At 40.7% G+C, this 22,266-nt stretch overlaps 2 protein-coding genes across 2 annotated transcripts; both read left to right on the top strand.

Moving 5' to 3' along the window:
- The first annotated feature begins 1,389 nt into the window (after positions 1–1,389).
- Positions 1,390–16,443, top strand: prkcda (protein kinase C, delta a). The gene is made up of 18 exons (XM_044177030.1): positions 1,390–1,534; positions 4,721–4,850; positions 5,000–5,199; positions 5,284–5,350; positions 6,158–6,314; positions 6,791–6,822; positions 7,035–7,120; positions 7,705–7,834; positions 7,918–8,018; positions 9,323–9,419; positions 10,231–10,361; positions 10,682–10,855; positions 10,963–11,054; positions 12,890–12,952; positions 14,469–14,607; positions 14,748–14,936; positions 15,182–15,310; positions 15,430–16,443. Exons 2-18 carry the CDS (start codon positions 4,742–4,744, stop codon positions 15,586–15,588), a joined length of 2,055 nt encoding a protein of 684 aa, XP_044032965.1. The 5' UTR covers positions 1,390–1,534; positions 4,721–4,741; the 3' UTR covers positions 15,589–16,443.
- A 698-nt stretch (positions 16,444–17,141) lies between these two features.
- On the top strand, positions 17,142–21,816 carry rft1 (RFT1 homolog). Its single transcript, XM_044177055.1, has 11 exons — positions 17,142–17,422; positions 17,568–17,653; positions 17,773–17,895; positions 17,974–18,265; positions 18,351–18,485; positions 18,615–18,875; positions 18,963–19,107; positions 19,208–19,313; positions 19,407–19,656; positions 19,795–21,567; positions 21,691–21,816. Exons 1-10 carry the CDS (start codon positions 17,360–17,362, stop codon positions 19,963–19,965), a joined length of 1,632 nt encoding a protein of 543 aa, XP_044032990.1. The 5' UTR covers positions 17,142–17,359; the 3' UTR covers positions 19,966–21,567; positions 21,691–21,816.
- Positions 21,817–22,266: the final 450 nt, after the last annotated feature.

Raw genomic sequence — 22,266 nt, 5'->3', positions numbered from 1 at the left:
TTGGGATTTGAACAGTTATTTAAATGAAACCATCTGAAACGTTTAGAGGGGGAAAGTCCCATCAGCCACCCAGAGATCTGATACATGACAATGGGGCCCAAACAATACAGCTGTCAGATAAATGTACTGCATATATTAAAACACCATAATAGCAAACTCAGCTACAAATGATGCAACTTTCTGTACTGTACCCCAGCAGAGCCATATTTGTGTCAACTCCATGCATAGGGAGTTTCTATGTGGATCTTCATCTGACTCTCTTTAAGCCCTGTATGCTAAATTTAACATCCGCCTGTTCCACAGCCTATACATCCCACGGGTGGATCATGACAGTGTGTATGTGCATGTGTTTGCTAGAGAAAGAACAGAAGGAGAGGGTTCCTCGAGCTTTGAATGTGTATCTGTCAGAGTCAGACAAGTGCAGCTGAGCAATGAAGTCTTTAGTGCACACACCTAGACTTCCTGTGTCTGCCGTGAGTCACTATCTGCCTGTTATGTAAGTCCTCAGAGGAGAGAGGGGAACACTGACACACCTGTGCCCACACCTGTGCCCTGCCAGCCAGTTCCTGGCATGTCTCACTTTACATTCTCTTGGCACTATATGAGCACATGCAATTCAAACGTATAAACTGCACCTTACCATTTAATTATGACTTACTGCAGGAATTTATCTGCTGCATTTTCCTCATTTAGGTCGTCCTTTCAGCCAATATTTCATTAGTGTCATCAGATGAGAATAGCTGCCCTTGCTCATTTAGATGTGTGTGAGCGGGTGAGTGCAGGCATGAAATAAATAAAGGATGGATAATTTGGAGTGCTTGAGTTAGTTTAGAACAAGAAAAGATCCTTTGGCTGCAGGAGCCAAATCTGCCACCTCCACACCAGCAAAACCTTGCTCAAACCTGAAAACTACCCCCGCAGCCTACAGTACCAGCCACGTGACCCCATCCCCTGCCACACAAACACTGTACCCACATACGTAATCTAGGTATGCAGTTAATATATGTAGTAATATGTAGTAATAGTAGTAGTAATATATGCTATGCAGTAATCTAGGGCACACTCACCAGCAATGCAGATCTTTATAGTTGCCAGGACATGTTTTTTCTCAGCTCAGGTGTTCAACAGGTCTGCAGTGATGAACCCACACCATCATGTTTATCACCCAGGGGGGCTTAAATGGAAACTTACATGTGTGGTTGAAACGTGTGTGTGTGTGTGTGTGTGTTTAGGACGAGCGAATAGTCTGACTCATGTGGAAAAATGCATTATAATAAAAATAATAATTATGGCAACCGGGTGCTTTGTAACCAGACCGCTGTGTGTGTGTGTGTGTGTGTGTGTGTGTGTGTGAGTGTGTGCACGCGGGCGTATGTTTAGCAGGTAAACGTCACAGCTTGCAGAGAAAGCCTCTGCGAGCGCGCGCCACACTTCCTCAATCGACGGAATCACAGAGCGAAAAAAGAGAGGAACAGAGAGAGCAACTTTCGTCTTGCTGCGGCGAAAAGAAACAGCACCGAGTTTGCAGGACGAGGTGAGACTGCGGTTATTATTATTTTTAATCGAGGTTTTCACAGAGTTAGGATCTTTTTTACAGCAAAAAGTTGCTCAAAGACCAAAAAACCTAACGTATCCCCTGTTCTTATTTTTCTTCTTTCATCTATGGGGAAACAAAACTGTTATGTTAACTCGTTCAACCGTGACCGTTAGCGCTAACGGTAGCTAACTTACTTCTTTACAGTCTGTCTGACTGAAAACGTACGTTAACTTACAGTAGTAACGTTAACACTTATGTCTACGCCTTTTCTATGGCCATTAATGACATAGTTGTCACTACCTAGATAGCTGTTCTGATTGAAATAATAATACCAACCAGATTTTTCAAATAGTGTAATTAAAATGGTGCAACGGAATCTGTGACATGTCAGATTTTATGGCGCTACGGGATCTACTATGGAAAAAAAAGACTGATTGGTTGATCAAACATTGACGTGTGAAGTGCTCCGACTCTGCAAACTGACCTACTAACTAACTTTACTGGCCACTTTATGCTATGACAGCTCTCAAAATGTGTGACCCTATCCAAATCCAATGGGGTCACTTTAACAGCGATTAAAGCACGGTGCTATAGTAACAGTTGCTTGGCTGGTGGCAATATGGAATTCCAGTCCAGGTCACAGAATCTCTCGGGTCACAGAATACGTTGTAACACCGGCCGTGAGGAGGACTGCGGGCAGGTCTGGGGTGCAAAGAAACGAGGAGTCTTTAAAAAAAAACAGGCTATGATAAGATGATCTGGTTGCAAACTGTCGTCTGAGTCAGACGTTATGGTGACATCTGCCAGCCAACTGACAACCAACCGCATCCTTCAGAGACCGATATGTCGCAAAAAGAAAATCAGATGCTCTGACTGACTCTCTGCTCGAATCTGATTCTCTCCAAATGACTGCATGCTCACAGTAAATCACTGTAAGGAATATGCTTTGTGACTATCAGATGTGTTTTGTTCAGTGTGTAGTTACAATATGTTCATAGCTGTTACACTTTCACCACGTGTGTGTCTGACTCAGAGGTACATGTGATGACTTGTTCCCATCACCAGCATTAAGAGTGTAGTTTAAGGCAGACAGACTGCTAACATTGTGAGGTGCTCCAAAATAGTTTGAAGTGGTAATTACATCCATATAGCAGATCACTCTACAAGCTCCTTTTCTTTTTCTGTATTTTCCTGTCACAGTGGAGCAGAAGTACTCGTCCCCCCATCTCTTTGTCCTTCACTTATTATTTTATTACTTCAAATAACTTGATAGCAATGTTAGTATACGGTTCAGTCCCCACCACTCAGGCTTGACTTATACAAATTACTAATGCCAAACTACAACTGTATTATACACTAGGCATCCAATACCCGTATTATAGTTGCTTATCTTATATTTCAAGCATACCTGCACAAACACATAGTCCAAGTATTTTTTTGTGTGTGATTACTCTAAGCCCAGACTCTAGGTGTAATAATATAATAACATAATTATGCTTTAGTAATAGTACTTGCTACTCCTGCTAACAAACACACTTTTGTGTTGGTTGTTAATGCATGTATTAGGAAGTAGGCTATTTAAAAATGTATATTACGGTGTTAGGTGGAAGTTTGCAAGTTACAGTATACTGGTGCAAGGGACATAACTACTGAATTTAACAAATGGGACAAATCGAAACTGCACATGAACAGTTTGCTAGGTAATCAATCTCTACCACCCTCAATCACACAGCGTGCTTGGTATTGATTAACTTTTTCTTCCCTGTGTTTTTTTCTGTGTCTTACTTTTCTGGTCTCAGTGTGGGCGGTTTAGGATTGTGAATACCAACTAGGCCTACTGTGGTGCGCTGCAAGCTTGTATTTGGATTAGCGACATGTTGAGGCTTGCTCTGCCTCTGTAGTATTGGCAAACACCTCCACTGTTGCAGCTGCGACCTTTCAGAAACTACACAGTTAAGAAAACACAGTGACAGGGAACCAAACAAGTGGCAGAGGCGCAAATGCTGCCAGCACATTTGACACTGTGGTTGTATTTTATACACAGAGGTGTGGAATAAAAAAATCAAAATATGTATGTATGACAGCATGGGTGTGACTGAAGTGCCTTGCACTTGAGACAGATGGGCGTCACCTTTTGCACTGCGCATACAGAAACTGGTGGTGCATAGGATGTTATAGAAGAACTCGTGGCTCAATCTGTAGCACGTGTAAGCTTATGCAAGCGGTAAATCGTGCATGCAGCAGCCAGTGCCCAGCATGAAGGGTAATATTGATCTCTCACCAATATGTCACTATCAGCATGTATTTCACCTCTAATGCACAAGGGATGCAACTAGTTTTCATCATCTTTTAATGTATTGATTTTTTTCCTATAATTTAATCATTAGATCTATAAAACCTTGATTAAAAAAATATATGGCCATCACAAGATCCGAAAATGATGTCTTCAAACTATTTGTTTTTTCTTACTAGCAGTGGGTAAATCGTAAAGTATTCAATTTACCAACACAAGCCTTTCCCTCCCCAAAAAGTCAATATAAAATTGTCATAATGGAAAAATATGAAATACAAAATATATGTGAAATACATCTCATATAATCATAGTTTTTTTTTCACTTCCAACAACCAGCTTTGGAATAAGATATAAAAAGCCTGCAATAGTCGGTCCTCCACACAAACAACAAGAGGTGTTGTTGACGGCGGTGTAAAGATGTTTTGTGTCCCTCCTCTGTGGGTGTGACTGAGTAGACATGTCTCAAAGTGAGAAAGAGTATATGCAAAGTCATGGTGCAGCCAGAGTCAAGTTTTTTCCCGTTTTATGTGGTTATTTGTGGTTAAATAGAAGTTGCTCTGTCCTCGCTGACACAGCCATCTACTGTTTTTTTTTGTGTGCAGGTGTCTGACAAGGTGTCAGGAATATGTTTTAAATCTATTTCTCAGAGGTCACTTAAAGGAGCGCTATCTTATCTTCTTTCTCTGATATTGTTTGGTCTCACAATGCACATAGATATTATGCAGTTTGACATAGATCTGTAGCACTTAATACGAGAATATGGAGCTGTGTGTATGTATGCGATGTAATAAGTGGATATGATTTCAAACTGTAGCTATGTGTGCAACTAACATGTCATTATAGATAGATGTCTCTAGGGTAACACTGTGTTTGCCCGTCTCTGAGAGCAGGTGACCTTGGTACTCGTCACTATGGCTCCTTTCTTGAGGATTGCCTTTAACTCGTACGACTTGGGCATCCTGGCTCCTCTGGCTGACCCTCCCTTCTGTGCAATCAAAATGAAGGAGGCCTTGACAACTGGTGAGAAACTCTTTGATAACCTACACCACCCTGTCTTTTACAGAAGTTGTCGCCTCCAGTTACAAAGCTCTTACTTCCTTCTTATTTCCTGCTCTTGAAAACCTAAAAATGTTTTTCTATTCTCTTTCTGTCCATCTTCCTTTTCCTAGAACGAGGTAAGACCCTGGTTCAGCGCAAACCCACCATGTACCCAGCTTGGAAGGCCTGTTTTGATGCGCACATCTATGAGGGTCGTGTGCTCGAGGTACTGCTAATGAAGACAGCGGAGGAGCCGCTGGCTGAGGTCACTGTTGGAGTGTCCGTCCTTGCTGAGCGCTGCAAGAAAGCCAACGGGCGCGCTGAGTTCTGGGTAGGACATTACAGACTGTCCTCTGTCCCTGTACACCAATATCTCTGGCTGTCTGTGTGTCTAAATGTGTGTTTGTGTGTTCAGGTGGATCTCCATCCTTCTGGGAAAGTGATGATGGCAGTGCAGTATTTTCTGGAGGGAGTGGATGCAGGTAAAGGAAATAAAATGGAAACATTCTCTACTTTCCTCTGTTCTCTGCCCTTTCTTAAGGACTTTTTCCTGCAATCTATATAATTTTCTGTAGTTGTCTGGTTGCTTTTTTTTATCTGGTTTAACATTTGTCATGTTGTCACTAAAGCCCCTGTTAACTTGGTTTCAAATGTCAAGTATTTCTCTATAGCTAAAAAAGCAACTCTAAAAAAATCTCATCCCATCCGTCTCAAAACTCAGCTGATCTGCTTCATCAGGATTGTGTGGGTGTAGTTTGATCAGATTTGATTGACAGGGGCCTAGCAACATTAGCAGACAACCCTGTCATCAGATTCTGATTCAAGTGTTGCTAAATTCTGATCAGTGCACAGACATTACCTGTGACATTACCTTTTTCTAGCTTAGACCCACACACTTCGAACAAGAGCACAGACAAAACCGATATCTCCAAAACTCACACCAAAACAATCTAGATGGATAAATAGCACTACTTGTAAGAGGAAAAATATGTATTTTTGATTGTGAACTGTCCCTTTAATCTATAGCTCCATAACAAGCTTGTCTGGTTAGTCTGTAGTTTTCATTCCTTTCATTTTTAACCCCCCTACCCCACACCGTGTATACACAAACTGTCCAGCTACTTGTCAGTGCTAATTTAATCATTCACAGACATTCACATACGCCATTCCTGTGGTTCCCCATAGATTATCACTAAGGCTATCGATTTGTGATGTATACAAAATGACCTTTGTTTTTCCATTACGGTGTTGTGGGATGACTGATCTGTGTTTCTTTGTCTATCTGGAAGAGAGTAAGCAGGCTACGAAGGAGGAAGAGGCTCCTACCCTGAACCGTAGACGAGGGGCCATCAAGCAGGCCAAGATCCACTTCATTAAGAACCACGAGTTCATTGCCACGTTCTTCAGACAGCCCACTTTCTGCTCTGTGTGCAGAGAATTTGTCTGGTCAGTCCGGCCTGCACTTCAGACCTATAAACAAACTTCCAAGGCAGCTAAAGGAGAAGTCATAAACCACCGATCAGATAAACTAAAACATCTGACAGAAGGACACGGGTAGATTAAAAACATAATGTGGACTTCCTGATATTTAGCAGCATTTAACATGGCTGATTTCTGTCAAAGTGAGTTAGACAACCTGTTTGCTTGTGATGTTATTGCTAACACCAATAAGGTCAGCCTTCCCTTTAAGTTGTATCGTCTGTGGCAATGATAATGTTTGTCATCTTTTGATGGCTACAGATGTCCACACATCTACTGTGAAGCCTGTTTTGGTCTCACTGTAAAGGAAGTTTGTAGAAAAAGGGAACCCTGAGGTGTACTGTAGCTGTTCGTTATGACTAATAAGTGATTAATCAGCAAACTATTCACATGATTAAAGAATGATACAAACTGACCCATTTGTGTCACTTTGTCTCCCACAGGGGACTGAACAAGCAAGGCTATAAATGCAGACGTAAGTGTACAATAATTTAAAATCTCCTGTGCTTTGTGCAATACTTGAAATTGCAGCCCTATGCATAGATGGTATATATTAAAAAAAATTCATACTTGACCATGAATAAAATGCTTTTCCTTTTGTAAGCATTACTTCGTGGCCAGTGTACAAATTATGTTCAGATACTGGATCAAAGTATACAAATCTCTTTTATCTTTGCTTTTTATCAGAATGCAATGCAGCTATCCACAAGAAATGCATAGACAAAATCATCGGCAGATGTACCGGTACTGCTGCCAACAGTCGGGATACTGTGGTACGTATCATATTTGTGCAGTACAGCATGTACTGTGAGTGTTCTCCATATGTCTCAAAATTTCAGTTTAGTGTGGGCTTTTCTCACTCTGTTTTTTTGCTGTTGTAGTAAAGTATCCCTTCTTAACAGTATGAACAATGATGGTAATATCACTGAACTGGCAGGTGTTGCTGGGTCAGAGTTTAATACAAAGGCAGATACCAATCAGGGTCCACATGCAATATCATGCTCTTTTCAGTGATCATTAATACTGTTAGATAAAGACGATCAAAGACCAAGTGACCAAGATAATGGTAACATGGAAATGATCAAGTACACCCACCCACGGGGTGAATAATAGATGGGGTGTGGTCTCAGAGAGGCACTTTAAATCACAGTAGAAGCAGACTTGGGAAGAAACAAGGAACTTTTTATCCAGCAGTGTGGTCATTTCTGACATTATAAGCTCAGAGAGGGAAGCAGAAGACAAAGCGAAAAAGAAGATGGGGCAGGTGCGCATGCCTGTGAAGTGTCATAGGCCACTGATTAGGATTCCTTTGCCACTTGTTATTCGTGGAGATGATGAATCCTGTTTGTCCCTGCAGTTCCAGAAGGAGCGCTTTAAAATTGACATGCCGCATCGTTTCAAGACCAACAACTACATGAGTCCCACCTTCTGCGACCACTGTGGAAGTCTGCTGTGGGGTCTAGTTAAACAAGGCCTCAAGTGTGAAGGTACAGTGCAGATATGATTGACTAATTGTTGGAGTGTAAGTGTACTTTTGTCTTTAACAGACTTTTTTTTGTTCTGTTTGTAGATTGTGCCATGAATGTCCATCACAAGTGTCAAGATAAAGTAGCCAACCTTTGTGGTATCAACCAGAAACTACTAGCTGAAGCACTTACACAAGTCAGCCAGGTGCGTTCCTGGAGACGGTCACAAGTCATTCAATGCATGATCAAACCAAGTGTCTTTCAGTATTGAAGCTGAAGTCAAAGTAAAGTCTAAAGAAATTGAAAGACAAGTCTGACTCAAGTATCACACCACCTAATTAAATCACAACATGGCTCTGTCAGACATTGTGGATATCTGATTATGTTATCGCTTACTTATCTATTACTATACTGAAATGGGTTTAAAAAATACAAATGGAACTTGATGATGAGATAAGAAAAAACATTGTAGGTAAGCACTTGATACATTATAATGCCCTGCCCCAGATTTTTACACTTGTTAAAAAAAAATCACAAACATAAATACACATTTATACTTACAAAAATGTATTGTGTTCTATTCAGGAGTTGTTAGTCTGGAGGCGAGTCTAACATGAGCTTGACAACAATTAATTTGGATGTTGTCCAAGTCCAAGGGTGTTCCTGAACTATCTTGTGACAAAAATATAACAAAAAATATCACAATAATTTTACCTTCTTAATAAAGAGATGATGAATGGAAAAAGTGTATTTTTAACTACTATCAAAACATCCTGAGAACTACATGTCTGCATCATATGATCTGCTAAAAGATCGCGAAAAAATACAAACTATTTAAGTATTAACATTATCGTTTATCATGTTGCATGCAGCTTTGTTTTGAATCAAGATGTAGAACAAATGCACGATGAGACAAGAGAAGTGTGTGACAGGTCTCAGAGGCACCTGGAGAAAGCTTTTACGAAACACATAAATATCACAATGTTGAAAGCAGTAACATTTTGGTGTATGACCTAGCTCTGTCCTCAACAATGTCATTGTTGACCCTAACCATGGTCTTAGGCTGAGACCTATCCTAGCTGTAACCATGACCCCAGTTTAGTCCTAAATCCAGTCCTTCTGTTGGCCTGTTTCTAACATTAATCCAAACACTAACCCAGACACAGTAGAGTATCACATGACACTCAGTTCATTGTTTACTGACCCATTATAATCCCTTGATAGTAAATTGATTATTAACAATGAACTATCAAAATGAAGTCTAGATGGGAACCTGAGCTACCTGTCCTGGTGTGTTTAAGGACTGGCTCGTTGTGGAAACCCCAGTTCTCTTCTTTTTACAGGCCTCTAAAATTTGGGGGAATTTGTCAGAGCACACAATCATTGTTTAAGGAGTAATCAGACAAAATGTGTTAACATTGGATATACCACAGCTAGATGGGTAACCATTGCTGGGAAACTATTTGCTTATTATGCTTATTTTTGCTATTTAATTTTCTATTCCATCAGAAATCGTCCACCCGCCGTTCAGATTCAAACTTGCCTAATATGCCTGATATTGGAATCTACGATGAAGTTAACAAGCTTGCTGGTCTGGATATCAATGGTCAGTGTTTTTCTGTATGTGCATGCACTTGGATGCATTCATGTGAGCAGTATAGGCTCTGTACTGATAATACTTGCAGAATAATATGCAATGTTCAGTATTTAAAGTGGCAATCCTTTCAGTCCTGGTTGATTTGGCGACACCTGTAGTTACTGGTGGTAACAGCAAATGCAGTTTAATACTACAGGTCACAGAATTCTGGGGGCAGCAAAACAAACTGTTGTCGTTTTAATAAAGAAGTAAGGCAGTAATTGACCTTTTTCATTGTGTCAGCAACTGCAATCTGCCTTTATGCTGCACACAGCATGAGTCTGCGAACAGCAGGGCACAGTGAAAGGAGTTGGTTACCTTGCTGAGAAGTTGGAGGTGTGCAGCCTGTCGCCTGCAGCTCTTCATCTAACAGCTCACTGTGGCTGCTCCTTCTTGTTCCATTACTTCCAGCAGTATTTCAAAATGATCTGCTGTCAAAAAATGCCGAAAATTGTCTTGTTTTGTGGATGTGTTTTTGATGAACGTCATGTGTCAAGCTCACTGACAAACACATTGCATTTCCTGTGACTTCATAATAAAAGTCAACTTGTGTTTTGCCAGTTAAATGCTTTAATGTGAAGCTACAGCAGTAGGAAATGTTCGGTTTGCATTAGCAGTAACTTAATACAAATGCAAGGACTATGGGCCATAAGCTCAATCATTATTGTGTTAAGTCATTTGGCGATAGATAGTGACTTAACAGACATTTCTTTAAATGAAAATCTTCGAGATTAAACGATAATTGAAGTAATTTCTGTGTGGTAATGTGTTTGTCCATTAGATGGATCTGCCTATGGCAGACTGTGGGAGGGGTCCAGCCCACGGCCCCAGTCTCGTATTACCCATCTGACCCGCATCAACGTGGACAACTTCATCTTCCACAAGGTCTTGGGAAAAGGCAGCTTTGGCAAGGTACAAAGCAACCATTTCAGTGTGCATTAAATTGTGAGAACGAGTGAGATGATAAACATGAGTGAATCAACAACACTCCAGTCAACACAGCTGTCATGAACACACTGGCAACTTCAGGCCTCATATAGAAATAATGACATAAATGAGTTGTAGACAAGGTGTTTAAATTTATCAACACTTAACTTGACATTTCAAGCTGCATGCTCTTAACACAGAAAACAAAGTGCCAATATTTATCCATCTTCTCTTCTCTTTTCTTCCTCTTCTCTTCTCTTCTCTTCTCTTCTCTTCTCTTCTCTTCTCTTCTCTTCTCTTCTCAGGTTCTCCTGGCAGAGCTGAAGGGTTGTGGAGAGTACTTTGCAGTGAAGGCTCTGAAGAAAGATGTAGTGCTGATGGATGACGATGTGGAGTGCACTATGGTGGAGAAGAGAGTCTTGGCTTTAGCCTGGGAAAACCCCTTCCTCACACACCTATACTCCACCTTCCAGACCAAGGTAGTCCCTTTCCACCTCAATAGTAGCGAGTTTGTCACTTTCGTTTCCGACTCTACGTCATTGGTTGGAATTGTTTCCTAATTACTCAAAGTGGCACTTGTCAACAGGAGCATCTGTTCTTTGTGATGGAGTATCTGAACGGAGGAGACTTGATGTTTCATATTCAGGAGAAAGGGCGCTTTGAACTCTACAGAGCCACGTGAGTCACACCTGTCACACAGACATAACAACAAACACACTTGGTGTAAAAAAAACCCCACACACTACCTGCCATCATTACTCAGTGCTCTTGTACTCCTGTAGCTGTGCAGAGACTCACACATACAGGATGAATGAGCTGATGAAAAGCAGATACTTGTAAAGAAGGGCCTATGTTTACTCTCCCTTTGTCACTCTCTTTGTCTCTCTCCCATTATGTTTTTTTTTTTTTTGTATGATATACTGGACCCTGATAGGCTGGGGCTGGGCTCGCATCCATTAGCTGCTGCCCACTAGCAGACTGGCCTTGTAAGGAGTAAGCAGCTCGTAGTGCCTGTGTATTGTTTGTATGGGGAGGTTTCAGTTACTACCACCCACCTCTCTACTCTTCAGTCTGTGGGAATCCCTCCAGAAAAAAACAATGGCACACTGGTAAAAGAGAGTGTTATGAAGTCTAAAGCTTGGTGGCACCTGCGCCGCCGCCAACTTAGGTTTTAAAAAATATCACATTTACAAACAGAGATGGAAGTGAAACATTTCTTTGCAGGTGCTGTTAGACACACAAATCAAGCTTTGAGGCAATAAATACAAGATAAATGGTTATGTTAAGTGTTGTTTAGGAACACAAACATAATTTGTGCTTTGAGGCTGATTTACAAAAACTGGAAGTACCTTCTTTTATGAAACATTTTTCCAATAAATGGTGTCACCTTTATTGATTTCAGTAATAGTTGAGAAAACAGTCTCACCATGAGAACCATTAGTAGCTTTTCTGGAGCTTTTTTGATTGTATCACACAATCTTCCTCAACAGATGGAGTTTGCCCAGTTGTCGAGGAATTGCCTACGTTCAAATTTTCGTTAATTTGAGCACCTTAAAGATAGACAAATAAGGATAAGAATGAGGTGACACAGACACCTGATCTTGTGTTGGCATCTACTAAAATCCTCCTCACGCAGTGGCTGTATTCAGCCTGGATGGATAATTTACCCTCAGTGAGTGAGGAAAAAAGAGAGTGGGCCGTTTCATTATCTCACAATGCATTCATTTTTAACAAAACATGCGTTTGCATGTTTGTTTACATACATGTTTAAATATAATAAATAAGTTTGTGTGTTGCGTGTAATAGGAAGTATCTCCTGGATTTGGTTATGCAATATTTTTCCTTAGGCAGCAAATGAACTGCAGAGTTTCCACTGACCTCTTTATCAGCACAAAGGCCCTGTTCTCCCAGTGGCTACTGCTAAGCTGTTGACCCGGTGCCGTAGAGAATCTAGTCCATCATCTCACCGTTCCTCACATAGCAGAGCCCGACTTACTTACACCTACTTAAACATACTGTATCTAGACATCATTTTACATTCTGTTTTGTGTTTGTAGTGTTGTTTCTAGAGCAGGTTTAGATGTGCATGTACACTTTCTACCTTGTTCTGTGAAAGCTATGAGTGTGAGATGATCAATAATAAAATAAAACCTGACCGGCTATTCACTCCTTGTCAGTTGGTCATTTACAGTGAACGACCAGTTATTGGGTTACAGCAGAGACTACTCTGTCTCCTCTCAGGACTCAATCGTTCCAACTGACACAGATGACAAGAGAAGCAGGTCGGAGATAGGCTAATCTTTCGGCTCACAGCAGCTCTCAGGTTTCACATTATGAGAGTGTTATTCACCTGTCTCCTACTCCATACAAATGTCCTTCTCAATAATTCAGCTCTGAAATTAAGTCTGCAGTGACACCAGTGTTCAGCTGCCAACTCAGTAGTGAGACCTGTAGCTTTTCCCCAGAGATGAGTAGTTGATATCTGTCTGTCTCTGCCGTGTTTGTCTTCCCAGGTTCTACTCTGCTGAGATAATTTGTGGTCTTCAGTTCTTACATTCCAAAGGGATCATCTACAGGTCAGAGCAAAAATATGTATTGCATCTGGAGGTACAGGATATACACTTAAGTTACCATACTGGCAATTTTTTGTTTTCGTGCATAAACTTAAATACTCTCTTCTTTACAAAACAGCTGACCATTTTGAATAATTTTCCTATCTTCCACACGACCGTTGATTTCACTTCAGTTGCGAGTGTGATGTGAAAATGAACTTGCAGAGACTCTAAACTTGCTTGGTTAGGTAATCCCACGCATTGTGACACATTTTTCTTCTGAAAGTTTAATTTTCAGTGTGGTAATGCAGTTGTGAGCAAAGACTGAAGAAAACGGTTCCTGTGGGTGGAGTATAAAACATCTAATTTAAAAGAAAAACAATGAAACATGGATTTTGTGACGAAAATGTGAATTTGTTCATTTCTTGTAGTAACAAAGCTGAGATAGTGTAACAGCTTGCAGTTGCTTAACCATGTAAGAATAATTAAATAAAATTAAATTAACACATAAACAGTGTCCTAAATATTCACTTGATGGACCTTGATGGATTACCTATCTCAGGCAAGTTTCAGATCTCTGCAAGATTTAGGTTTTTCAAGTCATAGTGAAATGAACTGAAAGCAGTGTGAAAATTGTCTGCAAAACACTTAACATAACACATAAACACTGACAGGTTGAAGATTAAAATATATATATTGTACAATATAGGAGACCATACCTTCACATAGAAGCCAGAGGGAAGTGTCACACTGGAACTCAGAACAAGGTTCACTTTTATAATATAATAAACAAGGAATGAAATGCAGTTGGTTTCAGTGACCAAAGCTAAACAGTCCTTCAGCCAGCTGCCAGAAGACATGTGGAAAACTTTATCTGTTCATATGCTGCTTACTGTCCTACATACAGTACGTGATGTCTAACCTCTAACATCCCCTTCCTGGTATTTCAGAGATATACCCTTTTCTAAGAATATGCTTTAGCATGTGATGACTCAATTTCTTCTGAGGTATTTAAACCAACACATTTACAAAAGTATGCAGAAACAAATATGAAGTGAATAAATTATATATCTTAGTGTTTCATGCTAATTTACTTTCACAGTGGCTGCCTGGAAATAAAAATCAAACTTGAATTTTAAGGTATGCTTTGAAAAAATGGTTAGCAGTATTACAGCATTAAGTAACTACGCAACTTATAATTAATGCATAGAACATGCAAAACCACTGGTATGGTTCTTAAAAACATTTTGTGAGTCCTGAGTTTTAAGGTTCTTTCTGGCCTGAGTGCTGTTCTGAGGCATAGAGCATTCAAGATTTCACAGTCCAGCTGGCAAAATTTTTAGGCACTTTTTTTTAATCACATATTTGTTCCTCTAAAAGTTAATTCAAAACATGAAAGCATTAAGTGGCATTCTAACTTAATTCTGATAAAACACAAAATCGTCAAATCAAATCTTACAATTTCAAACTCACAATCTATTATCATCTTCAAAATCACTCGTGTTTATTTCCAATCCTGCTGTGATTGTTACGTTTCCAGAGATCTTAAGTTAGACAATGTGATGCTGGATCATGAGGGACACATAAAAATCGCAGACTTCGGCATGTGCAAGGAGAACTTGTTTGGAGAGAATCGTGCCACAACTTTCTGCGGTACTCCTGACTATATCGCCCCGGAGGTACAGTTTCATACTTACTGACACTCTCTTGTTCTGAAATATTAAATTCTGCAACTTTTTTCTTTTATCATTCTGCATCCAAACAAGTGTCGGTGACTGCCTACAGAAATTCTTATCTACAACATCTCGTTTCAACTCAGATCCTGCTGGGACAGAAATACTCCTTCTCTGTTGACTGGTGGTCATTTGGGGTGCTGCTGTATGAAATGCTGGTTGGTCAGTCACCTTTCCATGGAGATGATGAGGATGAGTTGTTTGAGTCCATCCGCATGGATACTCCCCACTATCCTCGCTGGATCAACAAGGAGGCCAAGGACCTGCTTGAGCGGGTCTTTACCATACCTTCTATACAAAATACAGTACATCTGTCACAATGCACCATGTGTGTCTCGGAGGGAAATCTGGTATTTCCATGTTTGATTATTTTATGGATGAGAGAATTCTTCAGCTGTCGGGTTGATGAAATCTATTCAAATCCAATTAAATAATGTCAATTTATGCAGCTGAAAAGGACCTGTTTTTTATGATGTAGTGGTGCACATTACTTACCCTTACTGACTTTGTTTCCCTGCAGTTGTTCGAGAGAGACCCCACTCGCAGGCTAGGAATCGTGGGTAATATCCTTTTACACCCCTTCTTCAAGACGATTGACTGGCAGGCCTTGGAGCGGAGAGAGGTTGAACCCCCCTTCAAACCCAAAGTGGTATGCACCACACACAAGTCACTGAGGATTAAATTATGAAGAAATATGTATGTATTACATGTCTATAATCTGCCTCTGTTTCATCATTTTGCTGAGAAACGTTTGTTATTAAATTACAGAAAGCACCGAATGATTGCAGCAACTTTGATCGGGAGTTCCTCAGCGAGAAGCCTCGTCTCTCCTACAGTGACAAGAACTTCATAGATTCCATGGATCAGACGGCGTTCTCTGGCTTTTCATTTATCAACCCCAAGATGGAGCACCTTTTAGAAAAGTGACTGTTCTAATGATAGTCAGACCTGGGTCCCTACTGTTTCCGGACAGTTCCCTTATTCTGTCACATTGTTCAACTTGCAAATTAGCGATCTGTTCCACAATCAGTATTTGTGTGACCTTATATTAAGCACAAACTATTCTCCTTGGGTACGTGTAGAAATGATAAGAGTAGAAACGGGCCCTTGTATTATGTATATTGTTATTGTGTTTGTGTGCATGCTTATTATTTGTCTAGGTTGTGAAGGCCTGTATGAGTAATAATATTAGGGCGGGAGGTTGAAAATCCTTATATTACACTTGACGTCACTGCTATCATTTGCAGCCATTTTGTGTCCCTTTTGGTAACACTCAATTCAACCCAACTGGGGATAAAAAGAGGGAAAGAAACCTATAGAAATACATTATACTGTATACTTCAAATGTAGATTGTTTGTGTGAATGAGGTGTCTGCATGTATAGAAATCTCAGACCAACAAAAAACCTTTCCATTTTTAAATATAGATTAATAATGAATGTTATCTGTCTGTGAACATATGAATTCTTGCCTTTGACTGGATAAAGCATGTCTTGCTGAGAAAGAAGAACTTGTGATTGTGTGATTGACTCAACGGTGCCATGTAAAGAACAAATGTAAACAGTAACAGCTGGTCTCAGCTGTATTGAAAGGCCCTGTCTGTGGATGCAGTCAGGGGTGCGGAAAGTTCAGTAAAGGTACGTGATGAGTGGGAAGTCACTGAAATGCTGTATATAGACAATGTATATGTATATTGTTGTAACATGTATATTGGTTCGCTAAGGATGTACTTTTTTTACTGTCTCCATCTTTTACATCTGATTAAAAAACCATCAACTCCCAAGTCTGATCTGCTATTTTTAAAACTTCTGCAGTTTACAATGTCCTCATACTAAGAAAGATTAAGTTCTTAAAAACAATGGGAAATTTGGGAAAAGAGGGTTTAGTCAGATCAGGCCTTATCTATGGTGCAGGTGAAGGTTTGTTGTATTTTAGTATTTCCATATGGACACTCATTTTGGGAGTAGTTTGCACTAATATATTTTGGGTTTTAAAGATATTGTGTATTTTTATGTTTTTGTCTATCTTGGGACCATGTTGGAAATAACTCTTCTCACTTCAACATATCCCTTGGATTCACTGTGTTTTGTGGACCCACAAATAAACCAAATAACAAAGACATTTCAGGAGAGCAAAAATGCAGTAATAGACAGTTTGTCAGACAATAGTAGGGACATTATTTTTGTAAAACATACATAATGAAAAAGAAATAAAGGAAAGATTTTGAGATCTGTGGGACAGAATAATGCAGGATTCATTTTGTGAAGGTAGAATTGCTCTAATAGTATCAATATGTTGGTAACAAACATTTGGTCATTACATAGAGATGCAGATTCACAATACAGGGGACATAACTGTTGTGCATGTGCTAGACACATGGATGTCACAACTACCGGTCACCTCCCATCGATTACCAGAGGGATGGTGACGCCCTCTAGCGACACCGCGGTGGACATAACGTTCTTTGACGTCACCGCGTAGCGTGTTTCCGTACTATGTGTACGGAAGTGTTGCTACTACTGCTGTTCAACAAATGTAATCTCACACTTGCTGATTATGAATTAGGCGCTATTGTTATCGGTTTCCAGGCAGCCACACCGACGGTTTTTACAGTATGACTGTATAATGATTTTCCTTCGTAGAAAGCAGCGGATAGGTTGACAAATTCAAGCTTGACAGCGAGTCAGAGGAAGTCCAAAATGAGTTCTCGGGATGCACTGAGGAAAGCGTCCACTCTAGCATCGTATAATGTGTTGCTACAGGTACATGAACACACACAGTTGAGCTATAACACTATGCCAGCCCAGTGTTTTAAAGTTCAGTCAACTAACAATTCTGTCTTGGTTGTTATACGTTACATAACATGTTTTATGATTGTTTTGTTGTTGTTGTTTTTTTTTATCTCAGGTGATGTTCCGTGTCCTCACCTTCTTGCTGAATGCATTCACACTGCGGTTTGTGTCCAAAGAGTTGATTGGGGTTGTCAATGTCAGGTAAAGATGACAGGTGCAGAGATGGGAGAACAGTGCCACCAGATAAGACAGAGTATAATGCAAGCACATTTTTTAACACCAGCTGCTGTAACGTGTGTGTGTGTGTCTTTATTATGCAGGCTTACACTACTGTACTCCACATTAGTGTTTTTATCCAGAGAAGCTTTCCGGAGAGCCTGTCTGAGTGGGGCATCTGGGACAAACCACAGCTGGAGACAAGTTATAAACCTGCTATGGCTGACGTGAGTTGATTTTACAAAATGATTAAAGTATGGGGTGTGCGATGATTGTGTCTTATCTTTGCCTTTCTTACCTCTCAGGTTGCCTCTGGGTGTGTTATGGGCAGCCTTGCTGGTATGTGTGTGGCTGTGGCTCCTGGAGGTCCCAGACCCCCAGACTGTCCCTTACTACGGCCCTGCTGTGGTGTTGTTCGCCTTGTCAGGAGTGCAGGAGCTCCTGGCTGAGCCCCTCTGGGTCCTGGCTCAAGCTCACATGTTTGTCCGACTGAAGGTGGTCGCTGAGAGCTTAGCAATGATCGCTAAGTGCAGTATCACTGTGGTGCTGGTGGTGTTTGCCCGTGAATGGGGCCTTTACATCTTCTCCGCTGCTCATGTAAGAAATGAGCTGAAGTCCTCTGCATTATTTCTGTAATTACTTCCTCTGTATGTAATGATTTTAAGATATGGGCTTTTCTTAGTTGGTGTACACAGGATTCCTGGTGCTGTGCTATGCTGTTTACTTCGTTCATTTCTTGGGCTCTAAAGAGGCAGCCAAGAAGAGTTTTCCTCTGCACTGTGTTGGAGATCTTTTACCCTGTAGAGCTGATGGAGAGGTAGTAGGGCAGGACAATATATTGCTTGTTATTATTTATGATCTATCTTCACAAAATCAAACTGATTAGTTACAACATATACTGTTACCATACAGGAATAATGATCCTCATCTGTTGCTCTGTTTATAGTTGCTGGTTGATTGGACTCTGGCGCGGCTCACATGGAGCTTCTTCAAGCAGTCCTTTCTGAAGCAGATCCTGACAGAGGGCGAGCGTTACGTCATGACCTTCTTGAACGTCCTCAGCTTTGGAGACCAGGGAGTATATGACATCGTCAATAATCTGGGATCCATGGTGGCTCGCTTCATCTTCTTGCCTATCGAGGAAAGCTTCTACATCTTCTTTGCCAAAGTGCTGGAGCGAGGATGTGATGTCAAAAGTCAGAAACAGGTGTGAGATGAACACAAACACATCTTTGTGAATGGCTGGAAAGGAATCGTGTTTAATTTACTTCATTGTTGTGGGTTTTGTCTACAGGAAGAAGTTGCCATTGTGGCAGAGGTCCTGGAGTGTCTCCTGAAACTGGTGCTGGTGATTGGTCTGATTATCACAGTGTTTGGCTTCGCCTACTCTCACTTGGCTCTGGACATTTATGGCGGCTCTCTACTGAGCAGTGGGGCAGGTAAGTGAGCTACAACCCACTGGTTGTATTGGGCATTTGGAGTAATTCTGCTGTGTTTTGTGTTCTTAGTCACAGCTCTTTTTTTTTTGTTTTGTTAAAGGTCCCACTTTGCTGCGATGCTACAGCTGCTATGTTCTCCTGCTTGCTGTAAATGGTGTAACAGAGTGCTTTGTATTTGCTGCCATGAGCCAAGAAGAGGTTGACAAGTAAGAATGTTGAAATACACACAGGCGTATACATTCAGTTATTACACGTCAAGTAAACTGTCAGTTCACACTGTGTTTGCGTTTTGTCCTCAGGTATAACTTGGTGATGCTGGCTCTGTCTGTGTCTTTCCTGTTCCTGTCCTATGTGCTGACATGGTGGGCTGGCGCTGTGGGCTTCATACTGGCAAACTGCCTTAACATGGGCCTCCGCATCTTGCACAGTCTGCTTTACATACACCACTACTTCCGGACCAGTCAATGGAAACCTCTGCGAGGCCTGTTGCCCTCCCCGCTCCTACTGCTGGCACTTGCTGTCAGTGCAGTTGTCACAGCGCTGTCTGAGGTACAAGAGAATCATGTCTCTTCATTCTCCGCTCATGTTTTATCTCTAAATATTGACCATTACATTGCAATTTTATTTGATATAATCTGCAGTCTTGTACACACCAGTAGCCCTAACTTCTTTATTCTCTGGTTTCAGGGTGTGTTCTGCTGTGACAGCGGCTGGTTGCTAAGGCTGGTCCACATTGCCGTAGGAGCAGCGTGTCTGCTCTGTGTGTTTGTAGCTGTTCTTCTCTCAGAGACTCGGCTTATTCACTTTGTGAGGACTCAGCTCTTGCCCCGATACAAAAAAGAAACACACTTGAATTAGACTTGAAGTGGGTGTACAGGACTGGAAGAAAGCTTCTGTTTCACTACAAACAGTTCTCACAGGAGCTGCTGATTGACAGTTACTGACTGTGTGAAAGCAACAGGGGAACAACTAAAGAGACCTCTCATGTGTGTGTATGTGAATGTGTGTGTGTATGATGTCGGTATGTTTTCACAGGATCATTCCCGTCTTGGCACATACAAGTATGAACAAACACGTCATTACTGTTTTGGGACCTGCTAAAAAAATTCATGTTGCAGGAATAGATTGCCCTGCACAATAAAACAAGGCGACCTAATTCATATTTGTGGTGTTATAATTTATTTAATGAAGAAATATTCATTTATAAACTGTAAGATCTGTCGTGTGTGTCTAAATGTTGTCAAATCACTAAAACTCCCATTTTTACGTATGCTTTTCACCATTTTTGAGGATTCCAGATTTAAAATTATAAATACTCTAATTAAATAAATAATTAGCACTTGCTTGAGGCACATTTGATTAAATTTGATACATTTAAATTTGCAGCGATAAGACAATCAAGGTCTTGTAGTTTTTATGAAAAACAGTTTGGTCTGTGTACTGTACTGTATCTTATGATCTACACTTTCTTTTAGGAATTCAGACACCTCATAACATGTCTGTTCACATAACCTTTGTTTTTGACAAGGTAAAGAAGCAGGGAGGAAATCTGTTTCGCACACCGCAAACAAAGCATAACGGTACATCTCCATTTATATTTTTTTTGTTTCAAAATGTTTGGTGACATTTTCCTTGCTACAAATGTTTATTGTGAGGAAGTATACACTTTATAGAGCGTGGGTTTGCACACTGTTTGCACCAGTGATATGTTGTTTATCATATTTTACTTTATGGGAGCTAAGTAGGTTTGAGTTCAGCGATTATTTGACATGTTGCTTGGAAACATTTTCTAGTTATTTGTTTGGCCCTACCTCTTTACTAACAGCCACTGAGTTTAGGGTCCCTAAGGGCTTAATAATGATGTAATTATGGAAAATGAGCAGGAAAGGGTGGGAACAACATTCTTTCAAAGCAGAGCAAAACTCTCTGCTCCTTTGTTTATTTATTTATTTTTACATACACGAGTCAGGCATGGTATCAAGTGTGTTGGGAAGTTTGACGTCTTAAGACAGACAGCTACTTATCTTTTGAGTCATACATTTTGAACTTTGAGTCCAGTCTGCCCAGCTTGCTTATTACCAGTGCTGTTGGAAAGTGGTGGTTTGGCTGCAGGGGGGAGGGGGAGGGTACACAGACAGACATTTGTCATATTCGTGCATCTCTGGGAAATGTAATGCCACAAGTTGTAGCAGTGATCTCATCACCTTCTAATGAAGCAGCAGAGAGGACAGCAGAACATGAGAAAAACCAGAGAGACAGAAAAGAGGAGGAGCCTTTACACTCATTGCGTCATTTATTAGTCTCAAGAACAGATTTATTGTCCACTGGAGAATCACTGCGAGGTTGTGTATATATGTGAGTGTGTGTTGGGCTGGACTTACAAGAGAAAAAGAGAGACAGCTGACAGAGAGGAAAGTTTCTTACAGCATATCTTCCAACTGCTCAACCAACATGTCTCAAGTAAGACCACTGTTTTAAAACGAGATTACATTTTCTCATATTGTTGACTTTCTGCAGAATGGAGGGCCAGAAATCACAGATGTGTGTTGTCGTACTTGGTACTTTTTATTGCCCTTCAGCCAGGTCAGGAAGAAGATGAACAAATGCAGCGTCCTGAAGTGAGAGAAGAGGACCTGAACAAAGCAAAGACCAAACTGGGTACAAGTGGGCCAGCGAAGAGCAAGACATTTGAAGTAATGGAGGAGTGTGGTGAGGACACACACATAAACACACATGGAAATGGAGATTTGACACTAGTCTTACACATGAAACTGAAAGGAAGCAGTGTTGTTTTTTGGATCTGGTTAAGCTAAGATCACATTATGGCAGTGAGTTTGTGTGAGGGGCGTTCACTAACATCTTCATCTCATGATGCTCAAGTTTCCACTCCATATACAGAGAGGAAAAGAGGGTTGTAATGATGGGGGATTCCTGTCAAACTATTTTCTCTCACCCAGTGGGATAAAGTGTGTGTTTATATAGAGCATATCCACAGTATTACATAACCCTTCTTACTGCCTCATTAACTGTGAAATATTCTAATTGTTGTTTCTCTTCCTTCTCAGAGAAAATGGGTAAAGCTGCTCCCTCTGTGTTCAGTGGAGTGAGGTCAGGAGCAGAGACTGTTTTGAACACACGCTCAGCTCGACCAATCAGGAA

The sequence above is a fragment of the Siniperca chuatsi genome, linkage group LG2 (genome assembly GCF_020085105.1).
Source record: "Siniperca chuatsi isolate FFG_IHB_CAS linkage group LG2, ASM2008510v1, whole genome shotgun sequence".
NCBI lineage: Eukaryota > Metazoa > Chordata > Actinopteri > Centrarchiformes > Sinipercidae > Siniperca > Siniperca chuatsi.
The sequence above is the reverse complement of the archived record's forward strand: the minus strand, read 5'-3'. Positions and strand labels throughout refer to the sequence as shown.

What these genes read in the sequence shown, in the direction of transcription:
- rft1 (XM_044177055.1), top strand. Translation starts at nt 17,360, where the DNA reads ATGAGTTCTCGGGATGCACTGAGGAAAGCGTCCACTCTAGCATCGTAT. An exon ending in CGTATAATGTGTTGCTACAG is followed by an intron (nt 17,423 to 17,567) that starts GTACATGAACAC and finishes TTTTTATCTCAG; the next exon opens with GTGATGTTCCGTGTCCTCAC. An exon ending in ATTGGGGTTGTCAATGTCAG is followed by an intron (nt 17,654 to 17,772) that starts GTAAAGATGACA and finishes TTTATTATGCAG; the next exon opens with GCTTACACTACTGTACTCCA.
- prkcda (XM_044177030.1), top strand. Translation starts at nt 4,742, where the DNA reads ATGGCTCCTTTCTTGAGGATTGCCTTTAACTCGTACGACTTGGGCATC. An exon ending in CCAACAGTCGGGATACTGTG is followed by an intron (nt 7,121 to 7,704) that starts GTACGTATCATA and finishes TTGTCCCTGCAG; the next exon opens with TTCCAGAAGGAGCGCTTTAA. An exon ending in ACTCCACCTTCCAGACCAAG is followed by an intron (nt 10,856 to 10,962) that starts GTAGTCCCTTTC and finishes ACTTGTCAACAG; the next exon opens with GAGCATCTGTTCTTTGTGAT.